Source organism: Gouania willdenowi, chromosome 6, assembly GCF_900634775.1.
Source record: "Gouania willdenowi chromosome 6, fGouWil2.1, whole genome shotgun sequence".
NCBI lineage: Eukaryota > Metazoa > Chordata > Actinopteri > Blenniiformes > Gobiesocidae > Gouania > Gouania willdenowi.
The window spans coordinates 48230511-48258446 of record NC_041049.1 but is presented as its reverse complement, the minus strand read 5'-3'; the positions used below and the strand labels follow the sequence as shown (position 1 = coordinate 48258446).

Here is a 27936-nt window from a genome sequence, read left to right as displayed (position 1 = left end):
GAGACAATAGGTGACGAGTGGATATTTACAAATTTACAGTGTGTGTGTGTGTGTGTGTGTGAGCCACTGTGCAGTATGCACTTTGTTTTACTTGGCTGTCATTCATGTGAACTGGATTGACAATGTTTTGTAATTCCTGTAAAATGGATACATATATAATATCCATTATCGCACAATCGCTGTATTGTGATAATATCATTATTGTGGGCAAAAAAAATCACGATGTATCATTTCTTGAGGTACCTGGCGATACTCAGCCCTAAATCAGACGAAGTCTGAAAAGACGTCTTCTTAATATCGTTTTAACATTAGCTTGCTCAGTGGGAATTAAGGCTTGACATGTACATTATTTTTTAAAAAGATCACAGAACATAAATTATAGTATAAATGTTAGTGAAATACAACTGGATATATACGTGACAGTAGATGTGAATACGAGTACATACAAGAAGTGAGCAGGAATCTGTTCAAATCATATCAACATCCAGATGAGGTCACGATCGTGACGTTCAGATGCCAACCTACTGTATTTCAAACGTCATATAGACATGCAGATGTGGTCCGGACAAACCGACGCGATGTGGACGTGAACTGTAGGTCCAGTGAATGCTGGATGTTTAGTGGGGTCTATTGTATTGTATCGTATCATCCCACCCCTACTACAAACTGAAAGGCAGTTCGCTTGTCTTCATTTAGTAAAGAATGAGATGATACTCACCACCAACAGAGCAAAAAGAATGACCCCGCAGCTCCAGACATCGGCCTTCCTCCCGTCATACTTTTCTCCCTGAGGGTTAAGCAGGTTTGTTAGCTTTAGGCAGTGTTAAGGTGTAAAAATAATGAAAAAGATGGACTTACCCGGATGACCTCTGGACATGCGTAGTGTGGAGACCTTGAGAGAAAACAAAACACATACATGTTGTTTTATATCATATTATTGAACAAATTCTACCAGTTTCAAACTTCAGAAAATGCATGGCTAAGTCAGTCTCATGAAAAGAAGCTATAACAACTCCATAATGCATAACCCCCCCACACCCAGTATGAAACATTAAACATCTCTGCACATACATCAAAAAGGGCTTTATCGGTGCACAGATTGTGGGGATGTTGGGATGCCCTCTTTCGTGCTCAGCCAAGGGCATCCTCTCACAGCAGACAGTGAACAGACCCACTAATCTTTACAGCCCCTGGGTGGACTGACAGTAAAGCCAATGCCTGAATTGACACATCAATATCATATTAAGATTTATGAAGCCTGATTGTAAAAATGGGCCCCATAAGCCAGTGGCTATGAACAAGAACACCAGGGTTAGAGTTCATTTTTTTAATTTATTTTCTACACACAAAAACTTTGTGTTTTTTAAATTTCCTACTTTTCCAAAACCATTAGCGTATCACAATCTACACCGACAATTAAAAAATTAAAAACTAGAACACACTTAAACCTTGGTGAGATTTGCCTAAACCTCTTTATCCTCCCTCAGTCTATTACTTGAATGCTTTAATGAGAGAATATTAATGCAAAAACACCCATAGGCTCGTCTGGTTCTGTGTGCTATTGAAGATGCAGCCAGTTTTTAACCACTGTTGGAAGATAAATAAGTCTGTAAAGTCAATAAGCGAGTTCAAGTGCACACAAGCCTATGCAAATGAATCCCTTCCTGATCTGTAATGTCAAATGCATTATGCAGATGAGAAAGTTAGGATTTGGATTTGTACTTGAAAGACCCTGTGCTGTGTACATATGCTTAAGCAGCACAGATTTAAATTCAGAACTGGGAAACTTTTATCAAAGTTCAGAATTGATTATTCAGCCATAGTGTATACTTAGACCCTCACATATTTTACATAAAAGCTGCTGTTGAATGAAGGATCCTTTTTGCTTCACCTTCGCCTGCAAACTCTGCACTGCACATGGCCCAGAATTTAGAATTCATGATGTGAAAAAATCTCTTTCATTTTTGTGTTTATTTCAATAAACTGGTTTGGTTTATTAATAAATATTAATATTAATAAATATTTAATAATTATTAAATAAAAGCGATTGGTAGTCAGCGCTCCATCGTGGTTCTTCGATTTTTAAAGTTTAGGCCAAAAGAAACCCCCACTTGGGCAAAAGTTCTTACTTTTTATTAGTTGAGAAGTCAAATCAGTGAAGGTTCAGGATGAAACAGTCACACAGCTTTGACTGATTGAAGATTTGATGCATTGAAATGCCATTTTCTCAAAAGTTGCTTGTCTGCTACTTAAATCCATTTGATTTCAGCTTGACTGTCAATGATATTTAGAGATGTTAGAGACATTTTTCATAAAAATGTAGAAGGTTGCAGTCGAGAGCAAAGGTTGGAGTCTGTTATGACTGAAGCAAGAAGCATAAACAGAACTCGTAGACTGTGTTGGTAATGTCATACTAACGTACTACTCTAAATACTAAATTTCTATGTCAAAGTTATGTCAAGTGTGAAAAGATTGAGTACTCAAGAAATACAAGGCTGTATACTATATCGGGACATTTTTTAAGGCACACTAAACATACTCAACTGCCCCATAATGCATTGCGAGTCCTGGGACCGGCTTCAAGCTAAAAATCAAACATCCTCTTTTCAAAACAAAAGCATCTCTTCTTGTCTTCTGTTAGCTTTTTAACACTTTTATAAATAGTGCTCTTGTTTTGAAGTTAACCAGAAGTTTTGTCAGTATGGCGGGTCTCAGAAAATGAAATGTGTTTCCCCAAGTTTATTGGATCAAATGACCACATGTTGATTTTCTACTTGCTCACTTTCTCACTTAAATGCTTTCAGAACTTTCAAAGGTGGAGAATCCGGCAGCAATACGTTCAATAAAATAATAATTTACAATAGGTTTGCTTCGGGCTCAGGCCTACAGTTTAAGTTAATGGGTCTGGCTCGGCTTGGGTCGGGCTTTATGCCCGCGGGCCAGGGGCAGTACGGACTGGATTTTCTGGGCCCAATCTAAAATCCAACTTGGAAGTATACTTCAGTGGAAACAGTCATCATCCTAAGCATACTACAGTATGTAGTAGACCGTATATACTCGTTGAGTTTGTAGTGTATAGTACGGAGTGTGACATTTCGAACTGTCTTTGTCTAAAGTTTCCACAAAACACTGTCAGGGTTGGTTTTTAAAAAGGGATAGCAACCAAAATGTTGCCATTTTTATTCTCTCAATGGCAAACACTATTCTAGTCATGTTTTCACTTCTTCGGTGTCTGTTTCCAGATGTTTTAGACACAAATCGTTTAAAAATGAGTGGTTTGGATTCCACGTTTTCAACCATGACAGTGCTATTGCCCTATCTGTCCATTAAGTTAGTTTTCTAAGACAGTGACATGGAGTGAAATTGACCTCAAAACTGGTGCAAACCAAGGAGGGAAAAGCTTAAGAATGGAGGTTTCAGTTTACTCTCAACTGAACACTAAAGTGGTTAGCTTACAGCAGTGTTTCCCATCCTTTTGTGTCCTCTTATCCGTTCTGTCTTAATGCTAGTACCCCTTAGTGCATGTTACGCATTGTTTATTTGTGTCAGCAGGTTCGCCTGAACACTGTCCTGCATCTGGTTCAACATTAACCATGGATTTAAGCCTCTTTCTCATCTATTTCTGATGTTTTAGCCATTTTTGTTTTTTTAACTTCACCTTTTGATAAAATTCAAACAGAGTTGTGCTACAATTTATTATCGAAGGATCAGGAAAATGTTTGTGTGCATGTAAAAATTTGTCCTAAGAAACAAAATTTACAAATGTTTCTGTGTACCCCCAAGTTGTGTTCAAGTACCCCTAAGGGTACACGACTGGCTTACAGCATGAATTTAAACCAACAACTCAGAGATGTAAAGTTACCAGAGGCAGTTTCAGCCTTGTTTAAAAAGTAAACTCTGAATTCAAACCAAATATTTAAAGATTTTCGACTCATATAATCTGAGTGCCCTGAACTATCTAAGTATTAAAACAGGAGACACTTTCAGGAACATATGAATAAATGAGAGTTGGTTTATAATTTTTTATCAATGTAATTCTGACATTATATCACTCTAAATGTGTTTCAGTTAAAGGTTCAAATCAAATCAAATGATCATTTTTGCACTGATGATTACTATTTCAATGTTGCCAAACTCTTAAATGATGACAAAAAAAGAGAAATTGGATTCTTTAAAAGCTGCTTCATCCAACCAGAGAGAGTTCTATCCACTTTTCTTACATTTGCCTCGCCGACTGTCTTGAAATTTAGCATCTAATAACAAAAACAACTCATAAGAGATCTGCCTAAAGCTGGAGACCACCAACGAACCGTACAGCAGGAGACAATTCGGCTTGAACTACTTTATTTAACAACATAGACGGAGAAATAAATGATGCATAAAATATCTGTGGGAGCTTTTGAACATGAGATGATGTCTACTACAGGAAGCTCTTTGAACTGTGAATGGAAACGAGACTTCATAAATGTACAGTTGATTTAAATTCACACTACACTGAGCATATAATGATTTTAAAAAGTGTGAGTGAAAAAGTTCAAATTGGATCCTGTGAATCATAAAAACAGAAAAAGGCTTTTGGCACAAAAAAAAAAAAAAAAAATATCAGACCCAATTTCAAGTCTCCTATTCTTTGGTGTGACCGAAATAATGTAAACACTAAGCACGGCTGAACTCACAGCTGGACTAATTAAGACGGGGCTAGATGATGTTCTTTCCTGAATCTGCTTTTGCTTGTCAGTGTTGAAGCTCCTCCATACATCTCCACGTCTGCATGCATGTATTTATGCATATGGCTTATGGTTCCTCCTTATTTTTCACCTGGAGCAAGTTCCAGCTCTATTACTTTGAATGGATTACATTTATGTCAACCTGCTGCACGGTGACTGTAAGCCTGATAAATGTGTTTAATTAAACCCTGTCATACGTACACTTAGTAATACGACTGCCAGAAGAGTAAAAGTAATCAGTAACCACATGGCACACTGGAGCCAATATAGGAAAATGCAAATGGCACCAACATGTTTAACTTAAGGACATGTGCGTGCCAAGAAAAAAAAAAACATTTCTACAAAATCAATGAAGCAAAAATACATTCTAGTTGTTATTAATTGGTTGCCCAGAAGGTTACTGGTTCAGTTAAAAAAACAACAAATAGAAAACCAGAGATAGGGCATTGATGCAAGTCTCTTTGACAACACGTAACAGTTTTGTTTTTTCAGCCTTGCGTCCACATGGATCTACAGGTCATTGTGGTGAACCAGAACTGAATTCTATTAAAGTATTTGCCAGAGTAAAAACCTCAGAAAATACTGCTTTATTTGAAATAACAGCTGATTTTTTTCCCCCCACCTTAAAATGTTCAAAAGCAGAATTAAAAAGTGATTGTTCAACCTTCCACAAACAAATCAAATGACAAAGCTGCTATAGCACATGAATTATATTATTTAAAGTGCATGTCATCCAAAAGTTGTTCTTGTCCCAAAAACACTGCAGAAGCAACATTTTTGGCGTTTACACAGTTTATGGCAAAACAGTGGCTTCCGCCGACATCGGAGTGACATCATATCGAAAACAAACCAGAACAAAAATGACGTCAAGCAAATCGTGCTCTTCTCTAGCAAAAAAACCCACAAGAAATCACTGTAAGAATGAAGTAAAAGCACTTCTTAAAGTAGTTAAAGAGCTTTAACCTCAAAAGCTACATTTTGATGCCATATTTATCCACTTCTCACAAGAGGCCTGAGCTTCTCTCTGACACTGACAGGATGCAATGTAACGCTGCACATCTGATTTATGGTTCAAAATGCTTGATGCTTTTAGCTGGCCTAATCCATACTGCTGTGGACCAAATGATACACGTGTTTTAGCTGGATGCATGTGTATCGTGTGACGAGGGGGAGGGGTCAGTGGGAGTGAGATGACTAAGTAAGACAAGAACACAGTCTTAGATGACTTGATTATTTAAGCTTTGTGTGGAAGTGTGCAATTTGTGCAACTCTGAGTAATTCCTGCTGCAGCTGCTTCTGAGCTTTAATCTGGACAGAGTCAATGTGAGCCAGGACAGATGTTGCAACTTCTTCCCATCACTCAACTCATGGCTGTCGACGTGATGCGTGAGTCATGCTGCGTTTGTCGAATATGAAATATTTTTGGAAACTTCAAATGTAAAAACCTCTTTTCTAGCCAACTTATTGATGACACTTTGCGCTCTTTGGGGCGGATTCACTAAAGGTTTAGGGGTATTAAAATGTGTGCAAACGTCACTCTACGCGCCAATAAGGGGTACAAACCCTAGGGAATCAGTCTTCTGTGTGTCACAATGCGCCCACAATCCATTTAGCACGTTTCCCTCTGATGAATATGTAAAGTAGGCGGATCTCATAAGGGGCGCAAAAAAATGCGAGGATGAAATGCTCGAACACAGAGATCATCACTGCACTGAATGTTGACACAAAACACAGCGGAGATGAAAAAAACGTCTAGTATAAGAAAACAATTTAAATAAAACAATAGTCAATATGAACAGCCACTGAATAAGAAAACGTGAGTAAAGTGTGTGAGGGGGCGAAAAAACTGGACACCCGCGGCAGCGCATGTGGAGTGCAGTGGCTGCGGTGCAGAGAGGATGCTGTGCATAGAGCTCCATGGATGTCGCTCCTGTGTCTTCATCTCCATGTTTTGACTGTAAACCTCTCGTGTTGCGTTGATGGCAGGAGTATCAGGCCAGAATCAACTGACCAGCTGCTTAATTTACGCAGTGATGGAACAATGTTCACAAATGAGAGCGTGCGTGACTACTCAGGAGCTCAGACCTGCTGGATGATGATCAGTAGATCATCTTCAAATGGTGCTGACAGACTCTGTTGTGCATTAACTCAGATCTTTGGCATTAACAGATCAATCAATTTCTGTCCAAATCTGCCTGTTTTTCATGGACTGATAAGATCAAAGTTACAGGATGTGGCGGAACACCTAAATTAAATTAGGGGGAAAAAATATCATTAGGTTTTAAAGTTGTATAAAAATAAATAAATGCAAAATGTTTGTTTATTCATGTTCATTTAAATAGGGCGGTCTGAACCACGCCTATGCACGCAGCTAGTGGCACAATGTTAGTGAATTCCCCACAGCAGGTGAGGAAGCAGCACCACCAAAGGATTTAGGGACGCACCTGGTTTACCACCCTTTATTTCAGATCTTAGTGAATCCGCCCCTTTATCAAGACTAAAGTGCAAATGGAATTATTGCTGCACTTACGTGAAAGCATGCACGTTTACTTCAGCTGCCGTAACTGCATGATTTTTTTTTTTTTTTGCAAATGAATTTTGCTTTATTTATTTAAAAAAATGTTTTTAATGTACCAAAAAAAAAAAAAACCCTGAAGGGCAATTTGACCTAGAGTAACTTTATTAATAAAGAGCTTTAGTGCTGTTTCAAAATATGTGAATAAAAATTTTATTTTTATGAAATTTGAAAAAGAATAGTTCAATTTTTTTTGTTGTTGTTGAAAAAAGTCCCTTTTTTTAAACCCATTATTTTTGGATATTTTGTGTGATAGGGGGCCCTGAGAGTTTTTCATTCTTTAAAGTGGGGTGCAAAAAAAAAGTTTAGGATCCACTGCTCTAAATACAACCATATCTATGACAGTCTGTAATGTCATAGATATGGTGGCTCCAATCAAAACTAAGAGAAAACCAAACACACAGAAAATACCTTGGAGGAGGACTGAGATAATGCAGAATTTGAAATCTGACTGTAGAAGAGCTGAGCGTAAATGGAGCGTAAATGGAGATCAACACACAAAGAAATTAATTGGCAATACCAGCCTGTCATTGCCTGATCTAGAGTCCTTGGGCAAGGCACTTTACCCACATTGCCTAGTATAAATGTAGTGTATAAGTGAGTGTTGGTGGTGGTCGAAAGGGCCGATGGTGCACTATGGAAGCCTCGCTTCTGTTAGTCTGCCCCAGGGTAGCTGCGGCTACAATAGTAGCTTACCACCACTAGGTGTGGAGTCAAAGAATAATGCCTTAATTCTGTGAAGCGCTTTGAGTGTCCATTATAAAGTGCTATATAAAGTCCAATGCATTATTATTATTATTATTAATAAATACTAAAGCTCCATAACTACATTTTGTATTATTGTTATTTATTTATTTTAGAATTTTGTATTAATAATATTTAGTTTATGTAGAGGTTATTTGCATTCCTGCATGTGAGTTAATTTGTGTTATAGGACTGTTGTTGGTTTTATTTATAGTTTTTTTTTTTTTTTCAATAATACCAAACTACACAAACTATAAACGTTGTTTCAAAGAAATGAAAGACAAAGGAGATCCCAAAGATATTCTAATGTTAGATTTAGGTGGATCTGTAACAGTCAAATTATTCCAACATCTCAATCGTGAAGCTAAACTACTATTATGTTATTACTACTAATCCATGTGTTGTAAAAGTTTAAAGAATTAACCAGTTAACCAGTACTCTGCCAACCCCCAACCAACGTGAGGGCAAAGCTCTAACCTCAGTTACTCCAATATAAACTCACACTTAGAGTCAACTAGGGACAAAAGGTTTCAGCAGTTCATGACTTTCTTTTTCTGAGATTGCCTCAGCTGCTTCAGAGTTCATCAGTAAAAATAAAGATTATTTGTGACTTTAAGCTCAGTGTAGATTCTGTTGTAATCAAGTTTGATTCTTCAAAAGTGAAATAAAAAAGTTTCTGATGACCACGCTTCCTGATTATAAGCTAGAGTCCTGAGGGTGGAATAATGTAATCAAAACTGGTGCCTTTGTCATCGTTGAATATGGCCGCGATTTTAAATAAAACCACGATATGAGAAGTGAAGTCCTCGTTTGATTTCACTGCTTCTTTGCTTTCGTTGCAACAGGATGTTTTATAGTGGTGTGATGGATGTGGCCTGTTGCAGTCGTGACTGTGCTATCATAAACTTTGTATGAGATATGAGGAGATGGAGAGCAATAATGTGGGGTCATGCCTGCTTCTCTGACTCTGCTGGTGGTTATGTGTCCTCAGAGAAGAACATAATGTCTCTCCTCAAGGGACCAGCCAAAAATGGACGCCTTTAAAACACTACAAACAGCAACACTTCTAATAACTCGACTTATTGCATGCTGGGCCTGCTGTCATTAAATCTTTTCTTTTTTCTAAATGGAAACATGCAACATGGCATGGAAAAAAGCAGAAAAAATGGTAGTCCAGAGGATACTTACCCACAGCTGGTTTCCAACAGGCTGTCTCCGACTTGTAGGGATGCCATTCCAAAGTCTGCTATCCTGATGTTATTCTTTTCATCCAGCAGGAGGTTCTCTGGCTTTAAATCCCTGTGGCTGCAACACATCGAGAAAGGTAATGAAGCATAAAATGGCTCGTTATAAGTTACCTGAACATAAAGGACTAAGGTGAAATAAAACATGCAGTGAAAGGTCTATCCAACACCTGTGCATTACGCTCTAATTCGCTGTTAGTTGTGCAATGACTTCACCTGTGACCCCCCCCACCCCCTGTCCATTCTGAACCTTGGAGGCTCCTGCCCTGGTGTTATGTGCTGTGACAACCCCCTGCTGTGTCCTTCTCCCCGTCTGTTTCCATTCCTCTCCGTCCCTCGCCCTTTATCCCTTCATCTTACAAACAGACACCAGCAAGTGGCCGGGCAAATGGAGGGAGAGTTGGGGTGGGGGTGTGTGTTTAGGGTAGGATGGCACGCTACATAGGAGGTGTTCACTCGCATTTGTTACCATCATACACAGAAAGAGACAGTAACCAGAGGGCACAATCTACCTCTGGCTCTATGGTGTAACCCTCATTTGAAGGTTAAAGTATACGTATGTAGGGCTGGGCGATATATCGAGTTTACTATTTTTGCAATATAGAAAATTACAGTATCACCTATATCGATAAACATATATATACATACATATTTTATATCTTATTTTCTATCAAAATACTCATTTTAGGAGTTGCTGCTTTCACTACTTCTTAGAACAGCTCCTCCTAACCCAGACTTTCCCCTAAACAAGCCACACTACAGAACTCACTCACACGTGCTGTCCCTCATAGGAGAAGACAAGAGTAGAACATATTGTGCAGCCGTTTGTTCATAAATGTGCCTGTGACATTTTTTATCAGCAAATTCAAGCCAGATTTGTCTTTCTATTAAGACGTTTATATTGTATACAGTAGTCCCTTGTTTATCGCGGGGGTTACGTTCTAAAAAAAACCTGCAATAGGCAAAATCCATGAAGTAGTCAGCTTTATTTTTTACAATTATACATGTTTTAATGCTGTAAAACCCCTCACCACACACTTTATACACTTTTCTCAGACAGGAGTTAACATTTCTCTCTTGCTTAAACACTCTCAAAGTTCAAACCTTTGTAGATTTTAAAACATAAACCTGTTTTAAAACATACAGCACTTCAGAGTCACACTGCTAGCAGTCAGACATTGATGCCGAACGCAATCAGAGTCTTTGTTGACGACCGAGGCCATGTAAGGTGAACCGCATTATAGCGAGGGACTTCTGTATCGCCATTTTGAAAACAAATATTGAGATATGAGTTTGGTTCCATATCGCCCTGCCCTATATGCACGTATTGATGATTGACTATGGAATGTGTGCATGTGTATGCATTTTATCATTTCTTTAACACGTTTTACCTCAACTTGAAGTTTTATTCCTTCACACAGTATATTTGATTTTGTAAAGTTTTTTCTTCCCGGACCTTTTAATTGAACAGCTCTGAGAACAAAAGTAGTTCTATTTCAATGTGGTTTACTGTAGTTGCAATTACAATTATAATACACACACAGGTGGCCAGAGGAAGCCTATGTCTCTCTATGTTTGTGTGTCTCTTCGTTCTCTGTCTATCTCTGTGTCTGGGTCTATCTATTCAAAAGCAAAAAATCAACCATGTTATCTTCAGAAACAGAATCTGTTGTAGAAGTAAAAGTTAACCTTTAAAAAAAAATGTTATTTAACAGTTTTCTAAACATACTACTTGTTTTTGATATTTGTTCTTGAATTACAGTTACATTTCCTTGTTCTTGCAAGTTTAAAAAAATTTAATTGTCTTTCAAACCATTTTGTACTTGTAAAGTGGAAATTCGTAATTATTGATATCGCAATGTATATCGTATTGTTTAGTATTGAGCTATATCGTATCGTGATATGCAAATCCTGAATCGTATCGTCAGATTCATGGCAATACACATCCCTACTTAATACAGCAGTCCATGTCATTCTTCACTGCAATAATTAGAGTTTCTTTAGATCTAAACTAATTAACTAAAGAGGAAGTACAACAGTTATCGCCACTGGCCGTTTCACTCCTCATCACAATGGACATTTAACCCGAGGTGACATCATTTGATGTCAAACACAGTGGGATTAACCGTCATCACGTCTAAACTGTGTGATACTTGCTTTTGGTATAAGGAAACAGACAGAATCCAAATGACTTCTCCTCAAGGCTAAAACTATTAGCACTTCACACAGCCGTTATTAGTAATGATGTTACTAGCCTCAGAGTTCAAAGTGTTCTCCCACAGGAAAGAACAATTATCCACTAGGAAGCAACAAGTCTGACAGTCGATTGCACAGCAACGTCCAGATCAGGTGATGTCTTCAAATGCTTAACGAAAAGAGAGATGGATGCTAAATTAAAGACTAGCTAAAGAGAAACATAATAAAATAAAATAGAATGTTCCTCTAGGACTCAGAACACACAGTGGACAGGTCGTCAGTTCATCACATGAACACATGTACAGAAATACAAATAAACTGAATAGAAAAAGGTGATTTTATGCTTCTGCAAGGCTTTTTATTTCACAGAATACTATACAGAGCTATTTTAAAGTATATTTTATTGTTTTCTCTCATCCCCACTGTGATTCAACAATAAAAAGAACCCAAGAGGCCACAGTAACTACTGGGCAACATTAAGTGAAAAGTAAATCTGTGATTGGAAATTATCGTCTGCACTAACTTTGAAGAATCCAATACAAAGCCATTAGCCAACATCTGTCACCCTGTAGAGTTTAAATGAGTGAAAATCAAACTGTTAATTTATATATTTGAGAAAACATTAAGTGCAGAGAATTCAAGAGGAAAGCCAGTGTTAATGCATATACAGTGTATGGATATATGTATGGATATGTATATATGTTTTCATTTTTGATTTTCAATTAATATTTTCTTCAATATTTTCAATGTCTTTTGACATTGGTTTTTGTGCACCGGTACTTTCTTTATAAATATTTTTTCCTCATATATCAAAGGTTAATTGTGCATTTTGTCTCCTGATTTCACAAGAGTTTGTTAGCTCTTATTTTAAATTGCATGTGTTTATTGAAAAGGGATGAAACTCTTATACATTTCTGCTTTGTTCCCTCCTTGTATATTAAATGTTGTTTTTTTCTTTAATGTGTGGTAAATAAATAAATGAATGAATGAATGATGAATAAATGTTACTTAAGGCAAGCAGGAGTATTTTGGTTGACAATGATCAACGTGACTATCCTGGATCAGGTTTAGGCAAAACTTAGCAAAATGTTTAATAGATAAACTCTGTATCATGTGATAATTGAGATGTATGTTTGTGCAATTTTTAACTAAATGTATCCCATTTATCTGATACAAAATAAAAGAACTCTAAATCTAATTAATGTGTCTGCTAATCCTCTGTCACTCATGGAGAAGTTTAGGGTTACGCACATTGTGTTGTTTTGTTTGATTTCCTTCTTTTTCCCTCATTAATTTTTTCTGTTTTATCTTTTTATCTTTTTCTCTTGTTTCTTTTCTTTTCTTTTCTTTCCTTTTTTTTTTTTTTTTTTTTTTTACACATTCTTATATCTTTCTACAAGAAAGTCATATAATAGTGAGCCTCAACTATAAGCCCCTCAGGTTTCCTTCCTCACCAGCAACTTCATTTTTAATTTATTCTTTCCCTGTGAAAAGGCTTTACATTGTCATACTATGTATTTCATGTGTGCAAAAAAAAAAGAAAGAAAGTCAAATGTCGATATTTCTACTAGTTAAAGCAGAACTAAGTAACTTCTGCTTAGCGTTCCCCATAAAGGTTCCTTTTGATTATGTCACTGTCGTAAACACTCCACACCACGAGGAAGCAGCTCCTCCCTCCCGCTTCAGTGAGACGGGCAGTGGGAGGGTTCCTAAACATACCGGGGCAAAATTAAAGCAGTTCATCTTGAATAAGCCTACATTCTGAGTGAACTCATTCATGAACTCAGTAAGTTGATCATTTATACCACAAAAACGGTGCTGTTTATGATAAGGGAAGTGATCAGCCAGTTATCTCCCCCCCACCCCCAACACACACGCACACGCACATGCACACGTACACGTAATGACGCCACTGGAGCGATGAAGTGACCAAAAAGCACCACTGTGTTCAAGCATCTCATCACTGGCGATTGAAGCGACTGCAGTCGCTACAGTCGCGTTCGGTGTGAACGCACCTTTAGTGTGTATTGGGCTGTCATAAAGCAGCACGTGTTGTCACGAGAACGTGAACGGCGCTGCGAGTTTTCAGCAGGGGGATGAAAGACCCCCAATCGCCCCATAAACGAAAAGGATTTATTAAGGTGAAAAAGTTACTTAGTTCTGCTTTAAATACATAATTTAGTTGGTTATGCTCCTATTCATCAGTCTTTCTAATATTCCAACAGACACATAAAAACTGTGGAACAGTCACTGATAACAACCAGTGCAACAACATTGAGGCAAACTGTGAAGCTGTGCTACTTTGACACTTTTACATGTCTCACAGGTTTTCAGTTTTCTGCAAAAATGATGTTGCTCCATTAGAGAACACGTTACAGGCACGTTACATTGTAAAATGCTTGTTAAATAAAAAGAAGAGTCTCCCAGAAATAGAACAACTGAATAATTAACTAGTCACTGCATCAAGGGAGAACCTGTTTCTGACTCTGTATCCAAACTTGGACGTGAAACTGCCTCACTGATAAATGTGCCTGTGCTTTCCTGTTGCATTTTTGCCAACACAACAAAGCTCGCAGCAGGAGCTTGCACTGGCAGGACTAGATGCTGTTTAACAAATGTAATGGCTGCAAAGAGCTGGAGCTGAGGCTGGATTTTTACTCCACTGGACTTGGGAATTTTCTCTTATAAAAACAGCTACCATGCTGGGAGCTTTTGCACACATGGCTTCTACAGGGCATTAGAAATAATAATACGGTACATGTTAAAGCTTAGGATGTTCCACAAGGAACACACAAATGACACATTGTAGAACAAGGATGGGCAACTTTTATCACAGCAGAGGCCACAGAAATGTGATTGACCATGTTATCAACATCCATGTCAGTGTTTAGAATAATGACTAATCTAAGCATGAATACAGGAATGAATATGTATTTTTGTTATTTTGTGTTTTTTAAGTAATTTTTGATATTTTCCTCGCATTTTACGTTTTTTGTTCTCAATTTATATATTTGTCTTATAATTTTAAGTCCTTCTGTGTCTAAAAGTTTTTTTTTTAGTCATTTGGCATATTTTATGTAATTTTATATGTTTTTGAAAAAATGTTTGTATATTCCAATTTGTATATTCTTATTGTATTTGGCAAAAAATACATTGTTCTCGTTGGAGTTATTATTTTTCCTCAGCGACTTGCTTTGTCCTGGAACTCCTCCAATGCAGCACTATTGACACGTACGTCATCTCATACGAGCAATGTCAAGGATGTACAGTCGACCTTTTTTGGAGCCAAAATGTCAAGGTCAAGGTCGTGTCAAAAACCAAATGTTCCACATCTTTACGAATATTTATTGTACAATTTTGCAGTTTTACAGTTATGAAAAGTTAATCTCAAGTGGAGTATTTTATTTACTGGGACTGAAGCTCATTATTACTTTCAATTTAATTAGTAAAAAGAACAAACTTGTCAACAAATCCAGATAGAGTTTGTCATTTTCAATTGCCAAATATGTATTTGCCTTGCAAATGCAGGTCTTGCCTAGTTTTGTGTGTTTTCATAGTCAGTTTGTGTGTTTTGGGAGTAACTGTGTATTTTTATTATTGTTTTATGTACTTTTTGACTTTTTTTACATTTATGTTGGGGGCCACACAAATCCAGATCAAAGGTCGCGTGTGGTCCCCGGGCCACTCGTTGCCAATGTCTGTAGTAGAATATTGTATAGACGCACTTCTTGCAGGTTACTATTGTTATGCATTATGTTGTGTGTTACTCCTACCTTTCTTTGTTGCAAATAGTTTGTAGTTTATTATGCGCTGGTGTACAGTGGTGATGATACAGTGTAATATACAAAGCATCTCTTTGTGTGCACATCTTTTCTGATCGTTGCCTATTTCACAGGCGGCTTCTACAATCACATTCTGTGTTCTAAACTGAAGCTTCTAATCGACCCCGTCATTAGCATAGAATTTACTGAGAAGTTCAGGTTTTGCATAAGGTTAGGATGTCTGTCCTCTTTAGGGTTTACTGGAAGAATTCTGACATAATGAGAAAAAAGAAGTGACATTATTGGCTCACTATATTTATATTCCGCTTTACCTCATTTAATGAGATTAATTATCTCTTTATAAACACCACAGTTTAACAGCTGCATGGTGACTTAACATGTCAGAAAAACAGCACCCCTGTCATTGTCTATTCATGAAGTCACACAGCTATTCTGGGTTGCCAAGTTGTTTGATGGAGTTAAAATGCACTAATGTCGCCTTCAGTGCACCTCCACGTCATCATCCTCCATCTGGATTTTTTAGGAACTTTTCAGGGCTTGTGTTGACCCAATTAGAAAACATGCACAAGCAACAAGATGCGCTCTAAGGTTATATTCCATTTTGACTGCTGTTTTCAAAGAGCTTAGAGTTTATTAGCTAATGCTGTCACTTTGTATTAGGTGAAGAATTAGAAAGCTGATCTTTATTCATTTATTTTACTGCATGGTGTTGCAATGCATCCCAAAGCAGGTTTTTCTTTTTCTTTTTTTTTTTTCAATCAAGATTAAAGCTGCTGGAGATCTTTTTTTTTTTTTTTAGTGTAGGACTCATCGATCAATAAATCAAGGATCACTTGCTTGAAAAAAAGACACTGTTGGAAAAGTTTCACACATTGCATTCTGGGATGTGGAGTCCTTTAGACATGCATAGAAGTCTATGTATTTCATTCTTACTGTGAATTCTTGTGTTTGCCCCTAAAAACTCTGCCAAAGTGATTTACTTGAAGAGTTTGTAACATTCGGACAATTTATGCTAGCAAAGAGCCAATCAGGTAATCACAGGGCAGCAACTTGATGTGTTACGGCATTATGTAGATATTATCCCCAAGCATATTTGACCAAGATGATTTATTCGTCTCTATGTGTAGCGTTGTTGCTAATGCTGATGGGCTGTTTGGAAAGTTTCTACAATTGCTGATCACATGAGGTCTGTATGGGCAAAACTGTGATTAGAGGAACATTTGGGATGTTGGAAATAATGGAATTAAAGGGTTGCAGTAGCTCACTTAATTTTCCATGTAAGCTGTGTATATGACCATCTTCGTCATTTTTGTTTAACATGAGGTTAAATGATGAAGGTCTTTCCACTACGTTACCTTTTTGTGATAACAGAGTGGAAAGGAAAACATGAAAATACAACTCAATAGTTCCTGGTTTAATACCTAATGTCCTACATTGCCTTTTTAATAATTGACATCAAAAAGTTTTTCTCGGGTTTCCATGGATACGGGTGATAACGAGTTGAATAGGGAAAGTGCTGAAAATCAACAATCAAACCTGCATTACAAAAAACTAGCTAGAAAGCTAGCATTTTTCTACTTTATTAAGCAATACACACTTGATATTTCAGTGGCTAAATTTTTTCCTTAAAACAATATGTAAAAAAGGGGCCAGACATCTTTTTTACCCCAATGTACCACGAATGAAAACTTTGCCCGTATGCACAAACAACAATTTAAAATGTTACATTTTTTAATAGCTCTGTTATACTGTATATATCATGTGATAGCCACATTTCAAATATACAAACAAGCTTTCATTTTTTTAATTGTACTATTATTCTCATAACGGTATGACAATTACCTTACCACCTCAAGACTATTTTCTCAAAATTGAGCAGGAATAGCTAACCTTCCACTCATCATGTTCCTTTTCGTACCTTTACAAAAACTGTTTGGACCTATTCTATGTTTGTTTTTATTATAACTATTTTTCCATCTTTCTAAGCTAGTGATTCTTTAAAAAGTAGTTACACTTCAGTAATACAGACAAAATCTGACATACAGACATTTTTATTTTGTTTTGTAACATCATCAGCAGGAAAATGTGTGTGGAAAATAACTAAGCTCCACAGATGTTAACCAACGTTAACATAGCAAATTTCATCTCAAAGAAAAGGCAATTCCATAAAAGAGTATGATGTATGATGAAAGGATCATTAAATTCCCATGTAAAGAACCTATAAAACAAAATGATGATGCGGTGTTATGAGTAATGTAGATCGTTCAATAGTGGTATTATATTATATAAGAATAAAGCATTCCCCTAATGCTGTGAAATATGCTAATAAAGTCCACATATTCTTTTTAATTGCAACATAACAACCTGAGTGACATCATCAGTGATGCATATGATTCTTCGTATGTGGCTAATGATAGCGTGTGGGAGAGAAGCAGTGTGAGAAAAAGGTGGATATGGATGATACAAGTGCTAATGCTACTGTGTGGGTTTAATGTGACTTGTGGACCAGGTGTGTGTGTTTCTGTTTTTTTTATCCAAGTGTAGGTGGCAGCAGTAATGTACACATTACAGCCTCAAGAGAAGGGGAACGCGTGAATACTTAGGATTAAGTTATGAGTTTGGGGTAAATGGTTCGGCTCTGGAGTACCCTCGCAGACTCTGACTCACTTGATGAAGAAGTTAAAGAGGCTCGTTTCGTGACACTTTATGTCACGCCCACACACACTTAAAGCTCCACGAGGGAAGGCGGAGATAGCTGAAAGGTGTGAAAGTCAAACTCCTCGTGTGCAATGTGGTATTTTGTCGTGCATGCAAGTTTTGTTTACAAGGTGAAAAGTGGAAGGAGAAACTGTTCAATCTAGAGGAACACTATTTTAATCTATTTACATGCTACACAAATGGTACAGAGCTCTCTTTTTGTCCTTAAACTAAATAATCAAAGCATTCATTATCCTGATCTATTTTCATCCCTTTTTATTTAACATAATTTAATTAAGTGTTTGTTAAAAATAGAAATATTTAAAAGGTTGAAAATTCTGCTCAAATGTTTGTTTTGATCCCCACCCTAAACACTCGGTTTATTGACACTGTTGGAAAAGTTTTGAGCATTGCATTGTGGGATGTGGAGTACCATAGACTGATGCATAGAAGTGTTTTTACTTTATTCTTACTGTGTATTCCTTGTAATTGCCCCTGAAAACTCAGCACAAAAATGACTTCCCAACACATTTGTTGGGTTTTCACCGACTTAAAGTTGTAGAAAAACAATTGTGAATGTTTATTGTAGAGCTTACATGGAAAGATCAGAATCTGGCCGAAATCTACACAATATAACGTTTGAATACTGGGAACAAACTAGAACAGAAATTGTGTTAAGCGAATCACTGCCTTCACTGTCTGGCAAATAAAACACGGTAATAATGAAGTAAAAAAAACTCCTATGCCTCCATATACAGGACTCCACATCCCATAATGCAATGCACAAATTTTTGAGCGACAATTTCAACCGTATTTTTTTTAGCAAATTATCTCAGATTTATTGATTTATGAAGCCTACACTATGTTTTTATCTGAAATAAATTAAATACTGTATATATATATATAGATATATATATATATATATATCTGTAGATATATCGATATATATATTCAAATATATTAATTCCAGCAGCTTTTTGGAAGTTTGTTCTTCCTGTTCAATATGAGCAGAAAAGGTGCCAACAAATCTAATATAGAGATTTCATAGTTCATATAATCAACAGAATATCACTTTTGTAAACTCCTAATGTCCCAATTATTTGCTGACTTTAGTGTTTCAGGAACTCATCCCAGCTTTTGCAAATTAAGAGCATTCCACGGTGATGGAGCTACTTTTTCACAATAGTTTTTGATTGGTTCAGTTGCTGAACTGTGGAAATGCTGAAATGTGAAGCTATTATTGGTGAGTCTGCCTTCTGGTGCCTTCATTCTACATTTGATATACTGTAGCTGAATAGCTGTGCTTAAATCACAATTTAGGAGTATCTTACAAATGAAACCAACTCCACATTTCTGTATGTCTTCCATGGTGACAGTGAATATGGTGTTTACCTGTTCTTATTCTTTCCTGACTTCACATCTGTTCATTCAGTTGCAACTGCACAGAGAATTCTCGTTCTGGGTAAATAAACTGGAGTTCTCCTCTCCATGTCTCTCGTGGCTGCTTGTAGTTATGACCAACTGTTACACTGCCCTCTCAGGAGTGTATTCCATGTGTGTTTTGTTGAATGGCAGGATTGACTGTTATTAGGATTCCTTAAGGCAGCTCTACTTACCAACACTCAGTAATATGATGCATTTTTCAGGCGTTGGGTAGAGAGTACTAAGACCATGAATGTAAAGTGGCTGTAGAGGGGGTTGTTGTCTGACCCTAACCTTGGGCTTCCATACAAAATGAGTTAAATGTATAATGGATATATTTATCTACTGGCTGTGCTCCCAGCTCCATTTTAAACATTGTTCCCTTTGGTGCTGATTTATTTTATTTTATTCTATCATTGCAATAAGTCACAAACATTACCAAAGGTGAAAGTAATGATTACAAGTACTCATGTTACTGTAATTGAATTCCTTTTATGGATACTTGTACTTTTTTGAGTATATTTCTAAATCAGCCATTTTACTTGTACTTATGAATTGGCTATAGAGAAAAGGGATTTTTTATTATGTCTGTTTTATTTGTAAAGAAAAAAAAACACACATTTTTGTATCCAGTCTGAGAAGTCACTGTTTTTGTTTGTGAAACCAGCCTGTAGCCATCTGTTTGTTGTTTATTTTTGTTCAGTGTCTTGTAAGCCCATGAGGGCTGGGCACGTATGTGGATGACACTTAAATAAAAAACAAATCAATCAATCTACTAAAGTACATTTTAAAAGAACTAAAGACATTTGTTACATTTCTACACCCCACCATTACGGAGTAAATTATTAAGTTTTTACTTAAAAATGATCAACGGACATTGTGAATTGTGTTTTGAATTGAATTGAATTAATTAGTGTTATGTTATTTAAAAAAGAATTGTACATTTTGCCAAATCTTTTATTTTACACAGATGCTTATAGAAAATAAATGAAGTCCCCATTGTGCAAGATTTTGTCTTTTCCTTTCTAAGTTTTTGCACAAGATGTTTACAGTATGCATGGGAACCGTGGCAAGATTCATTACCAATAATAAACGTGTGGGTGAAAGTAACTAGTAACTTTTACTTTAAGTACTATTTAATTGAGCCACTTTTTACTTGTACTTGAGTAGTTTATCTATGACTTACTTGTACTTGAGTACAATTTCAATCAAGCAACAGTACTTCAACATCAGTAGGATATATCAGTGCTCTTTAAGCCTCTGAGTATTACCTACAAGTGTATGAATAATTATTTATCTATGCATATTTATAGGTTTTCAATCTGCCTGCAGTTATTTTACATTTAACTCATGATGTAACATCTCTTTTTTTCCCCTCAATCGGTCTTTTTCTGTGCCTCAGTGCCCGTACCAGTCATCCTGATTACGTACTCGCTTCTGAATCAAGCGAGCAATCTGAATCAAAAAAAAAAAAAAAAAAAAAAACTGAGTCATAAGCAGCCTTTTTCATTCATATCAAGCTTTGCATCCATCTGGCTATGGAGAGATATTTGGGGATGAGATGTGGGCGGAGGACAGGAAGCTGGAGGTAGCAAGTGGCAGGCGAGGGGTCATTAAAGAGCATGGGTTCACTTCCCCCTTCCTTCCGCCATCATGAGTCACAGGGAGAAATAAGCACTTCTAATGCCTTGTGTGTCTCCCCTGTGCAGACGAGGAAAATTGAAGAAAAAGATTGAAGAAGCACTTTTTTATTGAGCATGCAGGGATCTCATTAGTGGGAATTGGAGAGGTGAGGAGGGGGCATCTGTCTGTCGGTCTGTTTGCCCCTAATTGAGGATGGATGGTGTGAGCACGAGTGGGTGCAGCAACACTTCAAAATAATCTTCTCCAGTGTAAAATTCCCAAAGCATCATTTTCTATGGGGCTATGTGAGGGGATGTTAGTAGCTCAGATACTGAGACCTCAAACAGGAACAGGAAGGAAGCTGTGGGTGAGGAAGTTGAAATGATCTATTATGCATCTATTGTGAGTCCCAGATGCTCTCTTCTAATTTGGTATTTTTACATTTGAACACTTTCTGTTGAACTGTTTTTTGTCATTGTGGTCATTTTTGTTGTATTTGATAATCATCTGATTTCCCAAAACAAAAGTAAAATCCACGTCTAAAATTAAAGAAATTTACTAAATGCAGAGTGTAGCCATTTAATAAGCAATGTAAATAATTTCAGCAAGATTCTTACTGTCTTCTTTTTGAATGACTAGTGCAGTGCCCGTAGGAAGTATGTCTTGCTATATAGAAAAGTGGGAGGTTAAGTAGCTTTTTCATGGATCGTTTACATGCAAGCTTGAATTCCTCTTTAATTCACAAAAAGAGTAAATCCTCTTTAAACTGACCTTGTAAACACTTAATTCCTAATGCAAATTTATTTCTGAATTAAAAACACACACGCTCATACACGCGGACAGCGTCCAGGCCCCGGGTCGCCTCTGCCCGGGACAGGGTTCTCCCCGGCCAGACACCGTCTGCCCTCTGCCCCTGCTCAAAGAGTGATTGGCTCTGGTGCGCCCACAGGCTGCCTCTAACCCAGCCAACTGTTTCACATGATCAAAGCCAACAAAGACTTAATCCACAGTGAAGATGCCATCAGTTCCAAATTTCATAAAATTGAACCAAGCAGCAGCCATGTTGAAAGTTTCAGCTCTGTCTGTCCCTGAACCACAGAGATATTTCACTCACACACGCACGCACGCACGCACACGCACACACACACGCACACGGGAAATCCACTTTCATCTCCCGATATGTTTCGACTGACAACTGTCAGTCTTCGCTGATGTTTCCTTTGAAGTTGCCTTGACTTTTGCCTAATAATTCCAGCAAGATTGTTTTTATCTTATTTTTTAATAATATGTGAAAAAGAAGACAAAAAGAATCATTACGCGGAAGTCAAGGAAACATCAACGCAATCAACATACACCTTTGATGAAGACTGGCAGTTGTCAGTCGAAACATGTCAGGAGATCAAAGTGGATTTCTTGAGGAACAGTTGTCTGAATAGATGAATCCTTAATATATTATAGGAATGTAAATAATCTAATAAAAAAACTCCTACAGTATATCTTTACTTAACGTTTGCCAAATAAGGTCAAATGAATGCTTCCCTCTTTGTATGCTTCACTGTTAAATACATTAAAAACTAACAGTAAATGTCATAAGACCAAAGATGTAATAGTTTTGTAATGTTTTAATGGACTACAAAAATGAACAAGAATCCTATATCCATTGTGATGATACTAAGAATTTAATGTTTGGTCAGCAACTTGGCTTTTACGATTATGATTTTATCATTTATTTTAAAAAGAGAAATCCTAACTTTTTAACATTACGATTTATTATTTTTTAAATATTCCAAGGGGGGGAAAAATATTACTTGAATTTGATTTGAATACATTTAATACAGCAATATGTTGATTTTAATTCATCTAAACTTTGCTTTATGAACAGTTCTGTTTCCTGCTATGTTAAAACTATATTTTAAATAATGGTGACAATAGCACATGATGCCAAGACAAAGCAAGAGGCAGTTGAGAATGCACTCAGTCACAGATTAATCCACATTGACAGAAAATTACCCATGCACTCTTTAACTCCCACATCCTATTCAGTGTGACCAAATAGAACAGACCTGGCTTAAAAAAACTAAAAAGTAGCAGACTAAGAATAAACTACTGGACAGGACAGCACATAGACATAAACATAGATACACCATACAGATTGTGGGATGACAGTCAAGGTCTGTCTATTCACATCATGTCATGTGTCACTTACCATATGGAATGACTGTGGCAGAAATCCAGGGCTGACATGATCTGTCTGAAGAATTTCCTGGCCTCTTTCGGTGTTAACCTGCCTTTCTTCACCAAGTAGTCGAACAGTTCACCACCAGAGACGTGTTCTAGCACAAGATACCTAGGAAATCACATCAGAAATTTTGTAAAAAAATAACTACATTAAAAGAAACGGGCTAATATTTGATAATGGGGCTTCTTTTTAAAAAAATAACTCAAATTTAACGGGAATCAAGTTTTGATTACAATCCAATTAACATATTGTTTATTATCATCCTTGTTAGCTTTTGTCTTCCTGGGTCCGACACATAATTGGAGAAAATGCTACAAGTAGAAAATAGACACGTATTTAAACATTTACCAGAAACATAACATAACATATTTATTGTGAGAGAATAGAAGTATAAATTGTTACCTATTTTTACCAGTGTTTTTTTATTTGTTTGTTTGTCAACGGATTTTGACCATGAAAGATTCCATTACATCTTAAAAGGGGCTCTGGATCAATATACTGATTCTGGATCAGTTTAAAAAATAAAAATAAAAAAATCCTAATTTCTGATCATTGACAACATTTCAAAAAAATCATGTCACAGTTTGTAATTAACTGATCATTATAAAGTTTTATTACACGCGACAACTTCGTGACTGTGAATATCAGGCAGATAACTGCAACTATCTGGCAAAGAGGATATTTGGGGTTTGGCTAATGTTAACGCTCTCTGAGAGCTGCATTAGTTTAACTGATTCACTGACAGTTGAGAGTTTAGTATTAGAGTTAATATCTAATAAATCATTGTTGCACTTGAGCTCTTTTTTATTGAAATAAGAGCTGTCAACTGAATTTTGTTTTGTTTGAGATAAATAACAGTTTTCTGATCTTTGGTTAAACATTTTAGAATTTTGGTGTGTGAAATTGTGGCCAGGTGCAAAAAAGGTAATGATCAATGGAATGAGAAGATAGAGTAGGGTGTTGAACTCATTTTAGTTCAGGGGCCAAATACAGAAAAGTTTGACCTGAAGTGGGCCACAGAGGTGCAGAATCCAACAATTTCAACATTAGTGCTAAAAAGCCAAAACAATTTATATGTATCTCCATGTATAAATGATGTGAAAGCAAGTAGAGTATATAAAACACTGACAATATCCAAGAAAATAGGAAACAGGTAGTGACTATATTTATTTTATTACATACATTTTGTCAAATAATTTGAGTACTGAGGAGGATTTTGGAAAAATGTGGTTTCTTTCAACAATTTGAGAGTAAAAATGACTTCCGTTGTGTTATACAAGCATGGGAATTTGTGACAAATTCAATCAATGAAACTCCACTTGAATAATTGTAAAATTCTACTTCCAAATACATCTGTTGAAATGTTATGTGTTTTTTTTAAATATATTATTTTGCATAGATGCCATAATTTATGTTTGGATATGATACAGTGATTTAAAATCACTCCCAATCTTTGCTTAATTTAAAAAAAGAAAAAAAAATGCCATAAAAAGTTTTTATTTTTTGAATATTGACAAAATATTTTAGCTTAAGTTTTCGTGGAAATTTGGCCAATATTTTATGTCCCTTTGCAACCCTACTGAGACATCCACAATTAAACTATTTCGTCATTTAAATTTACACAATGATTGATGTTTTTTTCTCAACTATTTTTACTTTTCCCTGCAGGCCGGTTTGGATGCTTTAAAGGAATATGACACATATGAGATAGACTATACCTACTACTATTGCAGTAGTTTATGGAAGCATTTAAAGCATGCATACAAAAGTCCTCCATGGTTCCTTCAGGTCGGTGTGGTCAGGCCTGGACAAAGGCTCTACATCAACCTGACGTGGTGCTCATACTTTCTGGCTCCAAGTGAACAGACAGAAGATGAATCTGCGCTGACCTGCGCCTAAAGCTGCAGCCGTAGGTGGAAAGTCAACAGAACCTTTGCTCTGCACTGGTCTCAACCACCTATATATCTTACTCCCAAACTCCCTCCATCTTAACTACAACAAATTGAAATCCAGACAGGCAGTAAAATACCCTCCCTCTCTCCCTCTCTCTCCTTCGCTCCCTTTATCTCCCCCAATAGATACACGGGTCTATTCACTTTTATTGATTAACATATTGTGTTGCAAACTGTAATTGGACACACAGCTCACTAAACAACCAGAAATCTTGAATCCAAAGAAAGCTGTCATGGCGAACCCTCAGTGGCTTTGGCAAACAAAAGTAGTATCCAGTCCAGCACAATTAGAGCACCTTCCTCTTAGAAACACACCAGAATCTCTAAGAATTGCGTCTGCTGTGTGCTTTTGCAACATAATGATTATTAAGACCATATTTTTCCTAATTAACTTTTCATTGGTTATTGAAAAGTCTTCTATAGTCCGTCTCTTCCGTTGCACTTTTCACTCTGCAACCTTCTTCTTATATCATAAACATACATGTATTTTTTGCACATTTGATCATATTTTCATGTGCATTTGCACATACAGACTTATTTTATTATTCATTTGATCCTTATTTTTGTCTGAATATAATCATTGTCTTGGCCTATATGTTTGTTTTCTTTTCACCTCTGTTATCATTTCTTATGTGGAGCCACTGTAACAAGAATAATTTTGCCGTGAGATTTAAAGTAATTCTGATGAGCATAATCAGTGCAAATAGCAACAAACAGCATTATCTTCCTGCACTACATCCATCAAGCATCTCTGCTCCTACTTTAGTACCAGACTGCTGATTCCATAATATCCACTAATCTCTACTCTGCATGTGTCCAAACCATCTCTGACCTCATGTCCCAACGTCTTCCCCTGAAATGCAACAAGAATTCTTCTTTGGTGTCTCTCATCCAGGATGAATTATAACTTAAAAAATCTCTGCCTTTATTTTTGTTTCCAATGGAGTGGGGCCCCTTGAATCTTGAAGAGCTTTTGTTCATTGTTACAATTAAAAAAATAAAAAAATAAAACTTATTTGAAGTTTCATACATAAGGCTGTTATAACGATATCATTATTATGACATGACACCTGTCATTTGCATGATTAAGGTGTCATGAAGCCTGTTAAATGTTGTTCGTTAACCCTACCTGCACTAGATCCCTCCACCTAACCCAAAAATTGCTAACAGCTCCAAAGGTGTAATTTAGCAAACGAAACTTAAAGCTGCTATCCGGAGTTTCTGACAAATCTATGTTTGTCTATGATTCTTTTGAATATGGTCTACTGCCGGTGGTCGTTCAGATACGTTAATGTATATAAGTCCCTCCTTCGTCTTATGGATCCCAATACAAATGAAAATGATCGCCGAGTGCGTCCAGCAAACAGGCTTTGACTTCCTGTTTTTGAGACTGTCAATCAAAGTGAATGCTGAACTGTGCACGGAAACAAGGCCGCGCGTCACAACAGCAAACAGGTAAATATGATTTTGGCTCTTATCTGACCCCTAGACCTATATCAATGCGACCCCATGCGACCTTGTTATGTTACACGATGCGTGTGCAGAAAAGTAGAGGCGTGGTTTCTGGTAGATTGGGAGAAGCAGTGGGAGGAATTGAGGCTGTTTAGGGCGGGACATCGAGACATTTCTCAGAAACGGATATCAGCTTTAATGACAGTCTTTATGACATCTTATTCATGCTAATGACAGATAATGACATCGTAATGTCAGCCTTATGTATAAAACTTTAAGCAGTGGCGACTGGCCAATAGTGGATGCTAGGGCGCCGCCCCACCACTCACCACGTTAGTTTGAGTAAGACATTTAAAAAAAATTCATAATTAATAATGAATAAAAAATAAATTACTGTATGTGTTAAGTTGTTTGAGTCATCTGTGTCTGATGGTGACGTGTTTCCGCTTTGGAGCGCACTAATCTTTACCATTCACTCTCATTAAAAGTTGTACATGCGCAGTAACTCCTCTTCAATAGTCGCAAACAGTTCCCGCTGACATCAGCCCCTCCCGCCATGGGAGGGGCTGACGTCACAGTCGTCCATCATAAAGTGGCTGATTGACAGGTGAAAAGTCAGGATCAGATCCAGCATGGATTAAAACAAGTATGACTGATTTAAAGCATTTTTCAGAAAAGGCAAAGAAACATGAACAAACTAGGAACAAAATAAATGTGAAATCTTGAAAATATTTGTACAGTAGGTCTTAAAATATATTTTGTCAGGTCCTAAATTATGTATGTTCATTTACCACTGCCTTTTTCACCCCATTTTTTTAATGTAATTACTTGTTACACTAACAAATTAAAAAAAACTAAAAACTAAAATAAAAACAAATTCAATTTCAAAAAGTATAATACCAGTAACCATGACACACACACACACACTCACTCCATTGTATCTATTCTTGCTTGTTTATAAGTTTTTAAATGGTTTTAAAACAGTTCTGTGACTGCAATTTTATTACTTATTTGTTCAAAGCGGCACAAACCCTGTTTTTAGTCTGTCTATTTTATAGCCCCTCCCCCCCGGAGAAAAATGCACCAGCCACCACTGACTTTGAGGGAAGTATTACCAAGTCAATTTCCTCAGTTTTATAATTATTAGGTAAACATGGTTAAATATGTTGATGTAACGTTGCCAAAATAACGCTACAACAATATATCGCCATATTTCGTCTTGCGTTACATTATCATTACACTCCTGCCGAATATTGTTTTTTTTTCTTTTTACACAAGTTAAG

At 36.7% G+C, this 27936-nt stretch overlaps 1 protein-coding gene across 6 annotated transcripts in view; it reads right to left on the bottom strand.

Moving 5' to 3' along the window:
* The window catches only part of brsk2a (BR serine/threonine kinase 2a), a 234185-nt gene that overhangs the window by 50708 nt on the left and 155541 nt on the right, over positions 1 to 27936 (bottom strand). For all 6 annotated transcript variants that reach the window (XM_028449925.1, XM_028449923.1, XM_028449924.1 and 3 more), the window contains exons 4-7: positions 23217 to 23357; positions 9235 to 9351; positions 859 to 892; positions 719 to 787 (exon numbers count right to left, since the gene is read on the bottom strand). In XM_028449925.1, the coding sequence (XP_028305726.1) occupies positions 719 to 787; positions 859 to 892; positions 9235 to 9351; positions 23217 to 23357 (361 nt within the window). The remainder of the gene's footprint in view (positions 1 to 718; positions 788 to 858; positions 893 to 9234; positions 9352 to 23216; positions 23358 to 27936) is intronic.